This window comes from Apus apus, chromosome 14 (assembly GCF_020740795.1).
Source record: "Apus apus isolate bApuApu2 chromosome 14, bApuApu2.pri.cur, whole genome shotgun sequence".
Lineage (NCBI taxonomy): Eukaryota > Metazoa > Chordata > Aves > Apodiformes > Apodidae > Apus > Apus apus.
The window spans coordinates 14803906-14818720 of NC_067295.1; the positions used below are offsets into that span (position 1 = coordinate 14803906).

Genomic DNA, 14815 nt, shown 5'->3' on the forward strand with positions numbered 1-14815 from the left:
TGAAATCACAGGTTTCTTTTCTTCAAGCAAAGGGATCCTACTCAGTGCCAAGAGAATGCTTTTTATATTTTTATTTTGAAAAATTAACTACACAGTACCCCAGAGAGATGTCAGCATTTCTTCAGAGAACATGATTTCTTCTATGCCAGGCAACTTTTTCCATGATTCCTGACACATCAATGAATTGACACTTGGATGTTAATAAACTACAAGAATGACTATCAACGTATGACTAGATAAAGTATGTAAAAAAAAGTCAATTTCATCTCTGATAATCTGAAAAAGGTGGGGTTGCCATCTTAATTTCAGGAAGGAACTGTCCCGAAGTAACACAGACAAGAGATGAAGCACACTGGTACCCAACTGAAGGACTGAAGGAACAGCAATCAGAACAATTCTCTAAGCTCATGTCTGGAAAGTGAAGAACTACAAAGCAATGACAAGACCAAGAGGGATCAGAGCAGTGCCCCACGCCTGCAGATACTCCCAGGTGTGTATATTCACTGCCCCAACCTGCAATGGCCAACAAATGACACTTCCTAGCCAGACACTGCCCTTCCCTCTCACAGAGTTTGCATTAGCTTGGCAGTCAATGTGAAATGTGATGTTTTCAGCTCAGTCCCTCTATATTTGAAAAACATTCACTGCACAGCTGTTGACAGTGGTCCTTGACAAGAGGACCAACTGCTGCACCTCTCAAATTCTGAAATATTTCTCTTAACAATTTTTAAATTGCTTTAAGACAGTGTGGCCTGGCAGCTACACCAAGATCCTGCCCAGAAGTAATCATCTGTTTCCCTTTTATAGGATTCTGCTATGCTTTTCCAAGTTACCCTGCTGCCATACTATCCAACTTTTAACTTCAAGGATGTGTTTTCCAACAAGTGCTTTCATTTCTGATTACATGGGAAATACTGTTTCAATTATCTTGCTTTCATGTTACCACCGTTGACTGAAACATATAACTACAGGCTCAAGAAAGTGCATTCTGCAGCTCTGTTGCAGAAAAGAATCTATCACATTTCCTAAATACCTGTAAGGAGAAAAATCAAGTGCAATAAACAGAATATATTAAATTAGATGTACATACTTTAGTCATTGCTCCTGTCTGTGCTGTGTTCAGCCCGGTGTGACCAGCCATCTGTGGAGATACTTGGGTTAAAGTCTCTGCCAGCACACTGCCTGCACTCCCCTGCATGGCAGGGGCAGAATATTGCATTCCTGCTCCCCTTCCTCTTCCAGCTGCCCCAAGAGATCCATTCATTACCTGCCCTTGTCCTTGCTGAGGCTGGTTCATTAAACTGTGACCAGAATTACTGTTGAGAAGGCTCTGGTGTGTCTGACTGAAATTAGTATTCATACATATCCCAGGTCCAGTCTGTGATGTTGCAGGGCTGCTTGTCACCATCCCCACTTGTTTTTGTGCTTGAGAGTTCAGAGTTTGTGATGCAGGTGTGGTAGGTCCAGAGGTGCTGGCTGCTTGCTTTGCTAGGCCCGAAGCAGAAGAGTCTCCCTGGTTTAAAGGGCTCTTACCCATAGCACCCAGATTACCGAGATTAGCACTGTTTGGCTGCCCTTGAACTTGACCCCCAACTCCCTGCTGGACAGGGCTACTGGAGTTCACATTTCCAATTCCTGGGTTTAAGGAAGAGCCGCTGCCTCCCCTCAGAAGTTCGGAAAGTTGTTTGTGTTTGGAAGCTGCATCTGGAACAAGGTTGCCACTGTTGTTTAAAAGGCCCAATTCGCCATTGGGGATCAGCTCATCAGGAAGATCATTTTCCAAGTCAAACAAAGATCCAAAATCTGCAAGTTAAAACAGAAACACAGGTCAGAAAAGCATGGCAAAGTAGTAACTAAAATACTTGTATCTACACTACTTTGCATTAGTCTTAAACAACGACATGCATTCAGGTACATCTTTACCCAAGGCTCAATATTGCCAGCAAGAGAGGGTCTCCATGACATGAACTCCAGAGGCCTTCAGAACCCAGTCACTGGTACAAACTGTGCACATACCACCACACACCATAAAGCCCTGTCTAAGTAGTAGATTTTTTGGAAGACTTTTGACAAACATTGTATCGAGTTTAAGAAACTATGGTTTGTTCATCATCTTCATGCCATGTAACTCCTAAATCTCTCTTGTTTTGGCTAAAAGAAAGTGGCAGAAATAAATATTTTCTTTTCCTATTGACTACTCCCTCAAAAGAGGGATCACATCACCTTCTCTGACCTCCTGTGCAATCCCAGGCCACTGCATTTCACCCAGCAGTCCTGCCTCAACCTTGTCATTTTTATTTGCATATGGTCAAAGAACATCTTCTTGCTAGTCTTCAAAGCTTGATTCAAAAGACAACAACTATTTCTTCAATATTTCAATCCCAGTCTCACATATAAATGTGCTCAATATCAGTTTCCAGTCATTGATCTGCACCATGACCCACTACCTCAGAAGATCTCACAGGTCACTCTGCTTTTTCTCCTTGAATCAAGTCACTTGTCCATCCCTGAACAGCCAAAACATGTCAAATTGCTAAGTGCTCAGCCCTCATTTATCATGCCCAATATTGACAGACATAATCCACACACCCTGCAGATGAGCAAAATAAATCAATCAAATCTTCATTAAGCCACTCAAAGGAACTGCTCTGCCTGGCTCTAACATTCAAATGGATAAAAAGTGGTGGGCCTTTTTGGTTTGTGGGATTTTTTAAAAGGTTCACTAAAATGTTTCATTACACAAAGTAAGTGTTGTCTGTGCAACAATGTTATTTTGGCATGTAAGTAAAAACAGAAAGTTACTTGACTCTATATAGGTACTTCCATGTGAAAACAGAAGATATTTGAAGACATAAGGACAAGTGCAATATTAATAGCATATAAGCAGACTAGCCTCAATTCAAATCATCAGAGTAGCTGTTCAAACATGCAGCAGGTTTTTCAGTCCAAGGAGGTGACCTAAACCAACCCCTGAAACATAACAGAAACGTGTGAAAACTTCATTTTGCCCCTCTAAAGCCAGCCCTGAAAAACCCTAATCCTTCACAGTGTGCAACAAACCAATTTTTTTTTCTATAGCAAATAAAAGTTCTTTTCCAAAGAAGGGCATCCTCAAAGTTTCATTATTTTAAAGTTTAATTCACTCTTCAACCACAAAAAGTTGGTGCAAGACACAGATTGCAAAAGTGGCAAAAATCATTCAGCAAGTCACAGCCTGGTCCACATTGACTGCATTGGAAAGAAAGAAGAAAAACCAAACAACAGGTAACCCACACCACCAAAGCTAGGATGTGTTACCAACACATCTCAGGATATTTAAATACATTGCACTTCATCAGCATTTGAATTTTCAATTCAACCTAGCTGAAGAAAAATGAATAAAAATTCACCCTGTGTTGCAATGACCACTGAATTACATAAACAGTTAAATTCTGCCTTTTTTTGAGGCACTCACAGCAGTGTGTCCTTTAGGCACCTACATTTTGCCATCATTACCTACTGAATCAATAATCTCTGAAGAATTCCTGCAGGCTTGCACGACGTGTGCCGTGACAACGCACACCACAGCTCAGGAACAGACCTCCTATTCCCTTTTCAAGCAGAGAACTGACAAACTAACATTTCCATTTGCTGGGGTATTTTTAGTTTCTCTTCCTTGCTGCTTTTCCCTTTAGTAGTTTAGTTCACCTTTTCAGCTTGTCTTTTCCAGAATTTCCTGGTGTACCTTCATTCCCTCCAGCGATAGCTTCATCTCTCCTCTTCCCCACACAAACACTTGACACTCACTGTGCTGCAATTCGTGTCTCCTCCTATATATATTTTGGTTCTTCTTTCATGCTGTCACTATTTTTAACCTCCCATCCATCCCTAACCCCCTCTCTGATGAAAATCCCGTTGCCTGTTTTCAGTCCAAGCCACGTTTGGCCAGCAGTGAGGGGGTCCCTGCAGGGCAGCTCCTCTCTCCGTGTGCCGGCAGGTTCTGCCTCAGACACAGCCTGGAGCACAACCAAAGCCACCTGCCTGTGCCTCACCCGGGGAGGTGACACAGGGTCCACAGCTGAAGTTTCACCTTTGTTAAACTGCCCTCATCACCCTGGCTCACTGGGAAGTTCAAGGTTTACAGACAACTCCTGTAAAACCCATGAACAGTGTTTGTCCAAGCTTCTGCACTCAAACAGTTAGTATTTCCTGAACAAAGGATATACGTGTGTGCACAAATGTGGGACATGGGGGAGAGGAGAAGTGACTAAATATTGAGGGGGGAAGACACTGCTGTGGCTTAAAAAATAAAATCAGTTTTTCCAGACGTATTTCAACTGGAATATAAGAGCTGATTTTTTTTTGTTGTTTGGCTGGCTGGACTCTTAACAGTCTTGCCGGAGCCAAGAACTGGAAATGTTTTTGCAGTTTACAAAAAGAGTGAGGAAAGCCTTTGGGAATACTGCCTCTTAAAACCTAAAATAATCTACCACTCTAGAGCTCCTGTAAGAAGGCTATACATCAAGGTTAGGCATGGAAAGTTTAAAGCTCAGCCAGAAAACAAAAAGCAGGTAAACAGTTTAGCACGGTGGCTGTGTAAAAATCCAGGGAGTATTCAGTGAATACTCAAATTCGAGTATTCAAATATTCAGGCAATGATTAATCTTCCTGGTTTTATATTTTAATCATAGCTGTGCACGTTAAAAACATCAACACAAGGCACTTTTTACAATAGTTGTAAAATTCAACAGAAACCAGAAGTCTACTTAAGCATGTCTGCAACAAACTCATAAAGATAAGAGATTGTCTTGGCAGTTATAAAAATAATAAACTTAATTATACACATATAAAAATATCCCGTAGTAAGTACATGGCCCATTTCTACTGGTAACAAAATGAGAAGTAACTTCAGCCCCTCATCCTCAAGAAAAGAACACAATTGATGTCATTCTCAATGCTTCAACTATTTTTTAAAGCCAATGGCAGCTGCCAGGAGTCTAAACACCAAGAGATGCCTTTGCCTTTACATACAGTTACCTGAAGCAATGCTCAAAAAAACAGCTACACTCTGGAGTCTCACTCAAATTACTGAGCTTTGTACCTGCTCCATCTCTCAAATCTGCTGCCTACCTAGCATGCAACAGAACAGAAAAAGTGGTCTTTATTTTAAGAGAGGATAGATGCCCTTAACTCATAAGGCAAATAATGTCTAATTCCAGTGCTCAGGAAGCAGCAGAGCTGACTAATGCTGCACCTCTGATCCCAAACCTCACACCTTTCATTACCTCTGTTACACAAAACCAAATGGCCTCTTAACAGGAGAGAGCCAAAAAAACAGAGATAACACGTCTTTTGGAAGGAATGGAAAAGCACTAGGCAACTACAACACCCCCACTCTTTCCAAAGGGCTCCTTTTCCAATTCGAGAATTTCGCGTTCTTTGAGCAGCTATTTTCACACATAGAAGATAACCACACTTGAGACACACTCTCTCCTAATTTCAGTTTTATGAGCTTAAATGTCACACTTTCCTGCCTTCCTGGACAACACTCTTCAGCAACGAGAATGAAAAAGATGTTCTGTTTCCTTCCAAGCTTTCTCAGAAGAAAAAACTGTGCTGCCTTCTCAAGGCAGAACATTTTCATCTGTATGACTACTTGAAACTGTTATCAGGAGGCTCTTCCTTAATATACCTATTGAATCAATTAACTTGTTGCAATGTCACCATTTTTCTTCTTCTTCAGCTTAGTTTGGAGAGGTGACAAACATTCTAAGGTATTTCTTTACGTGACTTATTATGTCAAACAACACAGCAAGTAGGAGGAGACCTACCAAATTCAGTTGCATTTTTTATGCCATCATCTCCACCTGAAACATGATTGGGAGTTTTCCTGTCCCAAATGTTGATGCCCATCCAAGGAGCAGACACTGAAGTCACACTGCAGTCCCAGCACACAAGCAGTATTTTCACCGTGCCTTTCTTTCATGCCAACATAGCTGTTACATTTCAGTGAGCCCAATTTTGTTTTGTAAGGCTTCTTTCAATCATGCCAGACCCCAGCAGACAAAGCCTCAACAGTTCAGAGCTCCAGCCATTCCCTAAAATTCGATGTCAGGTAACTCAACTCAATAGCCATATTGTCTGGTGCAGTCAGCAATTACCATGTCCATTCCAACCTCCTCGAGAGGTTTGAGGTCTCTGTAACTTATTGTTTCATAAAAGACAATGAACGAATGTAAATTTTAAGAGCAATTAAACAACACATTCATAGAAATAACAACATTTCCAGTGAGGAAACTTCACATTAGTGTCTTAACCTAACCAAGACAGATTCCAAACTGACATGCATCTGATCTTGACTTTCAGAAGAAGAGCATCACTTCTTCAGAACATGTTTAGGAGCCAGGTTTGAAAGACAGTGACAAGGAACCTGGCTGGGGAAAGGAGACCCTAACAGCTGGGGGGAGTAAGGTATGGGGAAATGAGAAATCCAACAACAGGCATCTGGATGAATCCCGACAAGTTATGGCTTGCCTAATGAGAGAATTGGATATTAACTACATTTCTTTCTGCCTTTCTGATCTCTTGAACTACTTGCATTTGGGATGAGAAAGAAATACAGTGTGGTTTGTTCATTCCTGAAGTCAGTGGGCTGGTCAAAATTCAAATATATCAATACACAGAAAGGAGCCTCACCTTTAGGAGTTCCAGGTACTGCCCTGTAGGAAACTCATTAGAATGATCATCTCAGTTCTTTCTTGCTTACAGAATCACAGTCATCACCACAGCTGGAAGGGACACCAGGAGGTCTGCAGCCCAGCCCCTCAGCCTCTTCTCAAAGGGCAAGAGCTCCAGTCCCCTGAACTCCCTGGTAGCCCTTCACTAAATTCACTCAAGCTCCTCCATGACTCATCTGTAGTTGCCTGTATTGTCCTTTCAGCCTTTCTTGAAAATGGGTGTAACACTTGCCTTCTTGCTTTCCTGTGGCTAGGATTTTAGGGATAGGGAGATTGAGAAGGAGGCACTTGTCCTACCACACTTCCTTTGCAACCTGTCTTCTGGCAAACCATGATTCTCAGCAAGATGAATATCATTCTGCAGGGCACACACATACCTAAAATCAATTAACTTAGATCAATCTTGTGCATCCCAATATCCAAAAGGGACATCACAATCTTAAAATCTTGCTAAACTTAAGTTAAAGTAGCTTCAAGCTCCTAAAATCTTTTCAAACCATTTTGGTAAGACTTTAGTAGCTAAGTCACTTTTCAAAACTGAAGCTCATTACACAGAACAAACAAATCAAGAAGTTAATGAAAATTAATCATTTACCTTCTAACCTCTACTGTAATGCTGCAAGTATTACTGTTTTAGTCTTAAAAATGCTCCTGATACCAGCATGAACACCAGGCATGCAAGTCAGGAGGGGGAAAATCCCCATATCTATATCCTCTACACCACAACACGAGTGATAACAACAACCACCTGATAGAGGAAAGACTAACTGTTCTGCCTCAGCTTCTTTCTCACCTCCCTGAAAAGAGAATGGGATAAAATCAGATCCTTCCTTGATTCCACTCAGTTTAGTTCCTAGCCTCTTACTCCACTTGTATATTGTGCATCACTATGTCATAACCTCTAGTCTCTCCCTACTGTATGTATCCAGATTGTCTCCATCACCTCTTTTGTGTACTCCTAATGAGAGTATAATCACAGAATTGTTAAGTTTGGAAGGGACCTTAAAGATCATCTAGTTCCAACCCCCTGCATGGGCAGGGACACCTCCCACCAGCCCAGGTTGCTTCAAGCCCCATCCAACCTGCCCTTCAACACTGCCAGGGATGGGGCAGCCACAGCTTCCCTGGGCAACCTGGGCCAGGCTCTCACCACCCTCACAGCAAAGAATTCCAAAATAACCTCCAAAACATGTGGCTGAAGCAGCCCAACAAGACTGCTCACTCAGGTCTGTTCTTGGAAGCACTGGATGGCAAATGATGGACTGCCTTGGCTTTTCTCTGCTCCTACAGAGTCTTTGCTGTTTTGACACTATTGTTGTGTCTGTTCTTGTGAGTAACTTTAAATCCTACCCAGTAGCATCAACAACGTGGACACAACTATTGTCACACTGCACGTGGCAATCAGATACACACACTTACTGATTAGAAGGCTTCTGTAATTTTCTTTGCCTTTAAGAGCAGAATCTGGACAGAAGGAAGAGAAGTCAAGCCGTCTGCCTACAGACTGGGAGACCACTGGTAACCTCAGCTTCTCATTCTCTAGATCATCCTGATGAACACTAAATATTTTAGGGTTCCTGGAGCACATTAACAGAAGTGAGATCTCCTCCTCATCCTATCACAAATGCACACAACTTTTCTGTTGCCCTATTTCAACAGCTGGCAAAAGTTTTAAGTTCAGAATGACCCTTTAAAGAGGGATGATCTAAGAATCTGGTAATTAATACTGAGCACTTGCTAGGGCAGCATGAAGTGCACAGTTTGTACCAAAATAGAGTGCTTGCATGTGGATGCCTTCAGTTAGCTCACCTGACTGACAGATCCACTGCTTCAACTTAAGGCTGTGCCACCCTCATGGCACATCTGGAAAAAAATCAGCAGACAATGTACAAAGACATTAATTATCTTAGCAAACAAACTTGAACTGTGACCACCTCTGGCCACAGACTTCTTATTAAACACACAAGTCAACAAAAGGTGTTTCAGATTTGGAATTGTTCAGTTCTCCATCCTCCCAGCAATGACTGGCAGGATGGTGGTCAGAACTCCATGCTCAGCATTGCCTTCTAGCCAGGGCTGCCTCCAAGGCTCCCTTCAGCTGCACCAGCCCTTGGCTGCCACTTCCCACCCTTACACACCTGCTGTCACAGAAACACAGAACAGACCCATTCTGCAGAGACTAAAATAACAATGATTAACATCCACTTGAAGTAATATTATGAAACAAACAAAAAGTGTTACACAAGATTACCAGGAAACAGGCAAGTTTAGTGCTTCATTTTTGATGTATAACAGCTGCAAAAGGTGTGTTTCCACTCTCCTTTTTAATGCCATTTTCCCCTCCCTATTTCTGATACCAAATGAGAAGTGAAGGGTCATTTGTTTGGCAACTCAAATTCAGCTGTACAAGAACGTACAACACAAAATAAACCATAGGTGCATAAGGCAGAAACAGCAGACATGCACTTACAACTAATGATTTTTAGATATTTCACCCTAAAAAAGCTTCCAACTGTCGCTGACTGAACACTGCCCTCGCAAATCTATTTTACTTTAAAGCATTAATTTTGGTGAGATGAGGCTGTTCTGAATCATTCTCATTAATACTTTCCTTAAAGGAGTTTATGACCCTTAGGAAAATCTTCACAGATACTACAAACCAGATTTACATTACTTACTGAATTCAGGTCTCTTGGTAATTTCCATGTTGCTTTGCTCCATTAGATGAAACTACAGAGGAGATGACACAGAAGCTATGTCATCAACAACACCCACTAAAACAGCTATCAAGTACCAGCAGCAGCAAAGTTGGGCCCAGCAAGAGAGAAGCTTGTGCTCTTCAGGTGTGACACACACGGACTGGAATCTAATATTCCATTTTGCTTCTCACTGTGCAACAGAAAATAGCTGGCTCCCAGGTCTGCCTCCGAGGTGTTCAATGAAATAATGTCTACCTGTGAGATTGGGAGGCATGTCACCTAGGAAGAGCAACTCATTTTGACAACACTGTCTTCCTGAGGCAGTTCCCACAGCACTACAGGCAACCCTCAGAGAAGATTATTTTACAAACATATATATATATAAAAATATACACAAACGCAAAGCTATTGCAAATCAAAGATACTGTATTTATCCAATGTTCCAAATAAGATTCTTATTTCTCAATGGTGGTGAATAAGAAGAGAGGAAAGGGAAGATGAAGTGAAGCTTATGAAGAGTCTAAGTTGAGAGATTTAGTCAGTTATGACTGCAAATTACCAGTGATAATAGAAGTTTCAGTTTTCTTTTGATTCATACTATGTTTCTGCACAATACTTGATAGTATTTGTTGAGAAGTCTCTATTAAAGAGAGTTTTCCAAATAAAAGATTTAGATTCTCTCTCTATCTCAGACATCTGAGAAGACAGATGGAAAACATAACATATGTTAAAAGGAAGATTTACAAAGCAAAAATTCTTGAAAGTGTAAACCAAATTAGGATGGAAGTGTCAGATTTCTAAGCTATCCCACATGTTTTTTTATTGTATAAGAACAAACCCCAGAATTTTTCAAATCCTGTTCTTCAACTACCCCCTCTACCTGGATTTCACATTAACCTGCAGTATTTTGCTAAAAGAGTGAGATTTTTGTTCATGTTCTTCTCTATTAGCACGTAAGAACAGAGAGCAAAATCTCAAACAAAAATAGACTCCAAGAATAGGTGGATTTTTTTAATGTGAAGTTGCAGATATTATAGCAAAATGCAGCATGTTGTTGTAGAAATAATTAATGGCACTGGACTGTGACTCCAAGGAACATTCAGTCAGAACAGAAAGTGAATAATCTGCAACAGAAAACTGGGAATCATTTCACAAGCTATCAAGAGATCTCTGGGGTACAACAAAGACTTACCTCCCCCCCCTTAGCACAGCCTTTATTCCTGCCTGTTGTTGGCAGGGGCTTCTCCAGGAGCTCTATGCCACAGCACAATGCAGAATTTACCATGTTAATTTTAAGTCATGATGAGGGGGGGTGAATAAATTTGATGGGGGGAAATAAATTTTATAAACTCCCAAGCCTCTATGCAATTATCTAAGTATGAATTTCCAAAAAGGAAGGGGCACAGTTGCAGGACTCCAGATTGCCACATCACATCAGGCTGGCAGATCATCTGCTCAGCTCCTCATCTCACACAGATGTTAGTGTCAAACTGTTTGGAAAAAAAAAAAAAACCTGTAAAAACTCCAAACAATGAGAAAGTATACAATAACCTCCTATCTGCAATGCTTCAGGAATTGGTGAGAATTAGCTGTGCTAGCCTCTCCATGAATGAGCCAATCTCTGATCTTATAAATCTCCTGTCCCAGATTACAACTGCAGCCTTGAAGTTATGCAGGTCAGTCACTTAAGGTAGAAAAAAAAAATTCAGCTTGTATCAAACTTCACACAGCTCAAAGTAGAACACTTTTGCTTGGCAACATTATCTCCCATCCACCACCCCATTCTTGCATCTATATGGGAAGTCTTAAGAAACAATCTAGCTACGAAATACCATATTTTTTCCCCATCCCAGCTAGTTATGCTGCAGGTACCACAAAACAAAGGATATTCCTGTGAAATAATTACAACTACACTCACTCCTTCACCTCCATCTTTCCAGAAACAGCAATTCTTGCCCTAATTTTCTGCTTACAAATCCAAGTCTCTTCACTTAATGGAATTACTCTTTTTCTTATTCCAGGGAGAGATGGAGAAAGCATCTGTACAAAAGTGATTATTACTGTCAGGGCGCAAAAAATGACACCCAAATTCTGCACACATCGTATAAAACAAAAGCAGACCAATTAAACAGAATTCCACAAAACCTTTCAACTAGGCAGGAACAAACCTTTCTAAATCATACAAACGCTTTCATGAGCACCAACAAAATCTGGTTTTAGATCACCGAGACATCAGCTTGTTTGAAGTCTCTGCTCAGTAGGCGAACGTAAGCTTAAGAAAGCCTCGCTGCCTCTCCTGAAGCTACTTGGTTTTAAAGGTAGTCCACCTCTTTTAAAACTGGATCTGCTGAAACACACCTATGTAGCTTTTGGCAGGAGAGTAAGATCACATCTGGCTGTGTATCGACACAAACTCCCTTCTGTGAAGTTCTGTAGCTGGCTGGGAGTTAGCCAGAGACCTCCTTATCTCGGCACGTACAAAGGCACGTGCAACACGGCCAGTCCTTCCCCAGCTGTAAAATACGGGCACTGCGATGGTAACACAGTGAGCCATGAAGAGAACGTGAGTTACTGGAGATTTCAGCCTGCAGCTTTTGCAGCAGCAGCCATACTGCTTAATCTCTTTATGATTTCGTGGAGAAAAAAAAAATCCCAAACCACACACACGAGAATGTACGAGGTGAAAACGCAGCTCTAGTGGACTTTTGAAGCCACTTATCTCACCTTCTTTCCAACTTCACCTACTTTAGAAATTCATTAACTCCTAACACTGTTAAGGACACCCTCTGCTTTGGCCCAAATTTTGGTTTGTCGTTTCTGGAACTCACAGAGCTCTACAAGAGCAGAAGGCTGCAGGGTACGTAACAGATATGACGGAGGCATTACTGGCAACATGACACACACCCCACCACCAACCCACCCGCAGAACCCTGGCAAAGGGGCACCTGAAGAACATCAGCTTTGCTCCTGCTCCATCCCAGCAGGTTTTCCACAATCCATGGGCAGTGTTCAGACCAAGACCAGCTCAAGAACACGGCCAGGTCGCTGTGTATTCTGCCGAAGGACCAATGCCAGCATCGTACAAAATAACCAAAACACTCTATGTCAAAATAACCAGCCTCCATAACCAAAGTTACTGTAATTCTACTCTTCGTAGGAGTCCTTTGTTTATTCTGCAGTGCACCAGGTGAGAATGTCTTGTAACACTTATAGTAGAGACAAATGCTTAGGTAGGAAAAATAACATGTACCTAATAAAGCAGTAATTAAGACAAAAGCACTACTCCTACCTGGCTAGACAAGGAAAAATCTGTCCCATGGGTATTTTACCACAGGAGTCATCTTGTTCAATACGGCACAGCAACAGTGAGCTAAGTTAACAGCCATGAGTCTTAACCCGCCTTATGGATATAAAGAGCAACGCGGCCATTGCAGAATGGGACTACAGTGAAACTTAACAATGGTAACATTTCTGTTACCCTTTCATCTCTACTCCCTTCTCTGAGACCACACACTTGATTTAGCCACTTCAGTTTAACAGGCACGGTCGTATTTTCAGAACGTAAGTAAGCCCAATTTCAACTGCACAAACTTTGCTCCGGTAAGCCGAGGAGCTATTTTTATCAGAAAGATTAAAGGCAGCTAAATTTTACCCTGACAAAAGCAGTTGCTTAACATCACCGCATCAAAGCACGAAGTGAAACACAAACAAGGGTGAGCGGTTGCTTTCTGCCGAGCGCTCAGGCCTGCCACCAGCCCCTTCGCCATCGCACGGCTCAGCTCCAGGCTGGGCCCTGGCTGTTCAGCAACACAACTGCACCACCAGCCCTAACACCACCTCTTTTAGAGCACGTCCCACTCACACAAGCTGCAGCATCAAACAGCGCGGGTTTATGACCGCAATTACCATTCACTTCACCAATATACAACTTACTGCTCGTCCCGGGTGCAAGCCCCAAAGCCCTCTCTCCCCAAGCACCCCTGGTCACAAAGGCAACTTTCCAGGTGGCAATCTAACTTTTTCATTTAAGCCTCCGCGTAAGGAAGCAGCCTGGTTTAGGCATTGCAGTTTAGGTATTACATAGCAATCATTGCTCAAACTCTTTGTATCACCTGCTACAACACAGAGAAATGTTCCGCAGTCTTTCAACAAGCAGCATTAGCTCCTGGCAACAAACCTAAAGAGATTTATTTTGTTGTTCTTTAAGCACTTCTAAGTGCACATCCCAAGCAGAGAGGTATTTCTGCCTGAAGAGCACCAAGGATGACAACAGAACGCTAGGAATACCCTCCTACTTGTTCAAAATGCAGCCTGGGATTTGCTGTCCCCGCCGAGCAGAGGCCCGCTCAGCTGTGCAAAACTTTATGCAGATGCTGGAGTTTACATATCTAGCACTGCAGAGCTCACCCAGACACATTAGAACTTGCTGAACAGGACGTAATTACGACTGAAGCATTCCAGAACAGACCAAGTGAACTTCAAAAAAGGGGATAAAAGAGACACTGCTTCAACCATCTTTCACTGGCGCATTTTGTAGCCACTTGTGTATCAACCTTCCGAATGTCACTCTGCCTCTTGCACGAAAGGGATTCATCTAGTTCAATCACAAGACCTCAGCTACATCTTCTCTGCCAAGTCTTACTCTCAATACCATTTCTTTTCAGGCATGTTTCATTTATTTGCAGGCTGAGAAGAAAAATTCCATTAAAAAAAAACCCAAAAGGATCCAAGTATCAATAAGCTATTGCCAAACGCAGATGAAGCAAACCGAGAAAACCCACAGAATTTATCAGCTCAATTATAGTAATAATTTTTTCAGCCTATAAAAGCACAGGGGGCATAGCACGTCCAACTTATCATTGTCCCTTCAACAAGATTCACCAATCTCTGAGAACAGAAAATCAAGTCCAACACACTTCGTTGTTTCCATAAAACCACTGTTTCAGTGATTAAAACAGTTGAAACACTGGAAGACGTCAGTCCAGGGACACATGCTCTTAAGCACACACGTGAGTATTTACGATGGGCACACGTGTGTTAGAAGTGAAGAATTTTGATGCGTTTTATTACCTACAAACCCACTACAATCGAGAAAGAAAGCAGCACAACACCAAAGACCACACGACATGCAGACAAGTCGCAGCCACTGCCAGGCTGCCGGGCATTTCATCACGCAAGCAACCCCACAAGTTCAATTATTATCTGCAAACGATTCGTTTTCTACAGAAAAACGCTGGGAAAGGGTCGAGCCAAGCGCCTTAAACCAGGGTCACAGGTGGCAGGATAAAACCAGCAAAATATGAATATGCCACTAGAGAGTTTTTATTCCGTAGCGTGTCACAACGCAGGGGCACGGCGGAGGAGGGTGCCGGCGCAGGGCTTTTAGTTGTGGGTGATAGA

At 42.1% G+C, this 14815-nt stretch overlaps 1 protein-coding gene across 5 annotated transcripts in view; it reads right to left on the minus strand.

The window, feature by feature from the left end:
- The window catches only part of CREBBP (CREB binding protein), a 100371-nt gene that overhangs the window by 84596 nt on the left and 960 nt on the right, over window positions 1-14815 (minus strand). For 4 of the 5 annotated variants that reach the window (XM_051631864.1, XM_051631863.1, XM_051631866.1 and 1 more), the window contains exon 2: window positions 1091-1803. In XM_051631864.1, coding sequence (XP_051487824.1) covers window positions 1091-1803 — 713 coding nt within the window. The remainder of the gene's footprint in view (window positions 1-1090; window positions 1804-14815) is intronic. The other variant, XM_051631865.1, reaches the window with a different exon arrangement.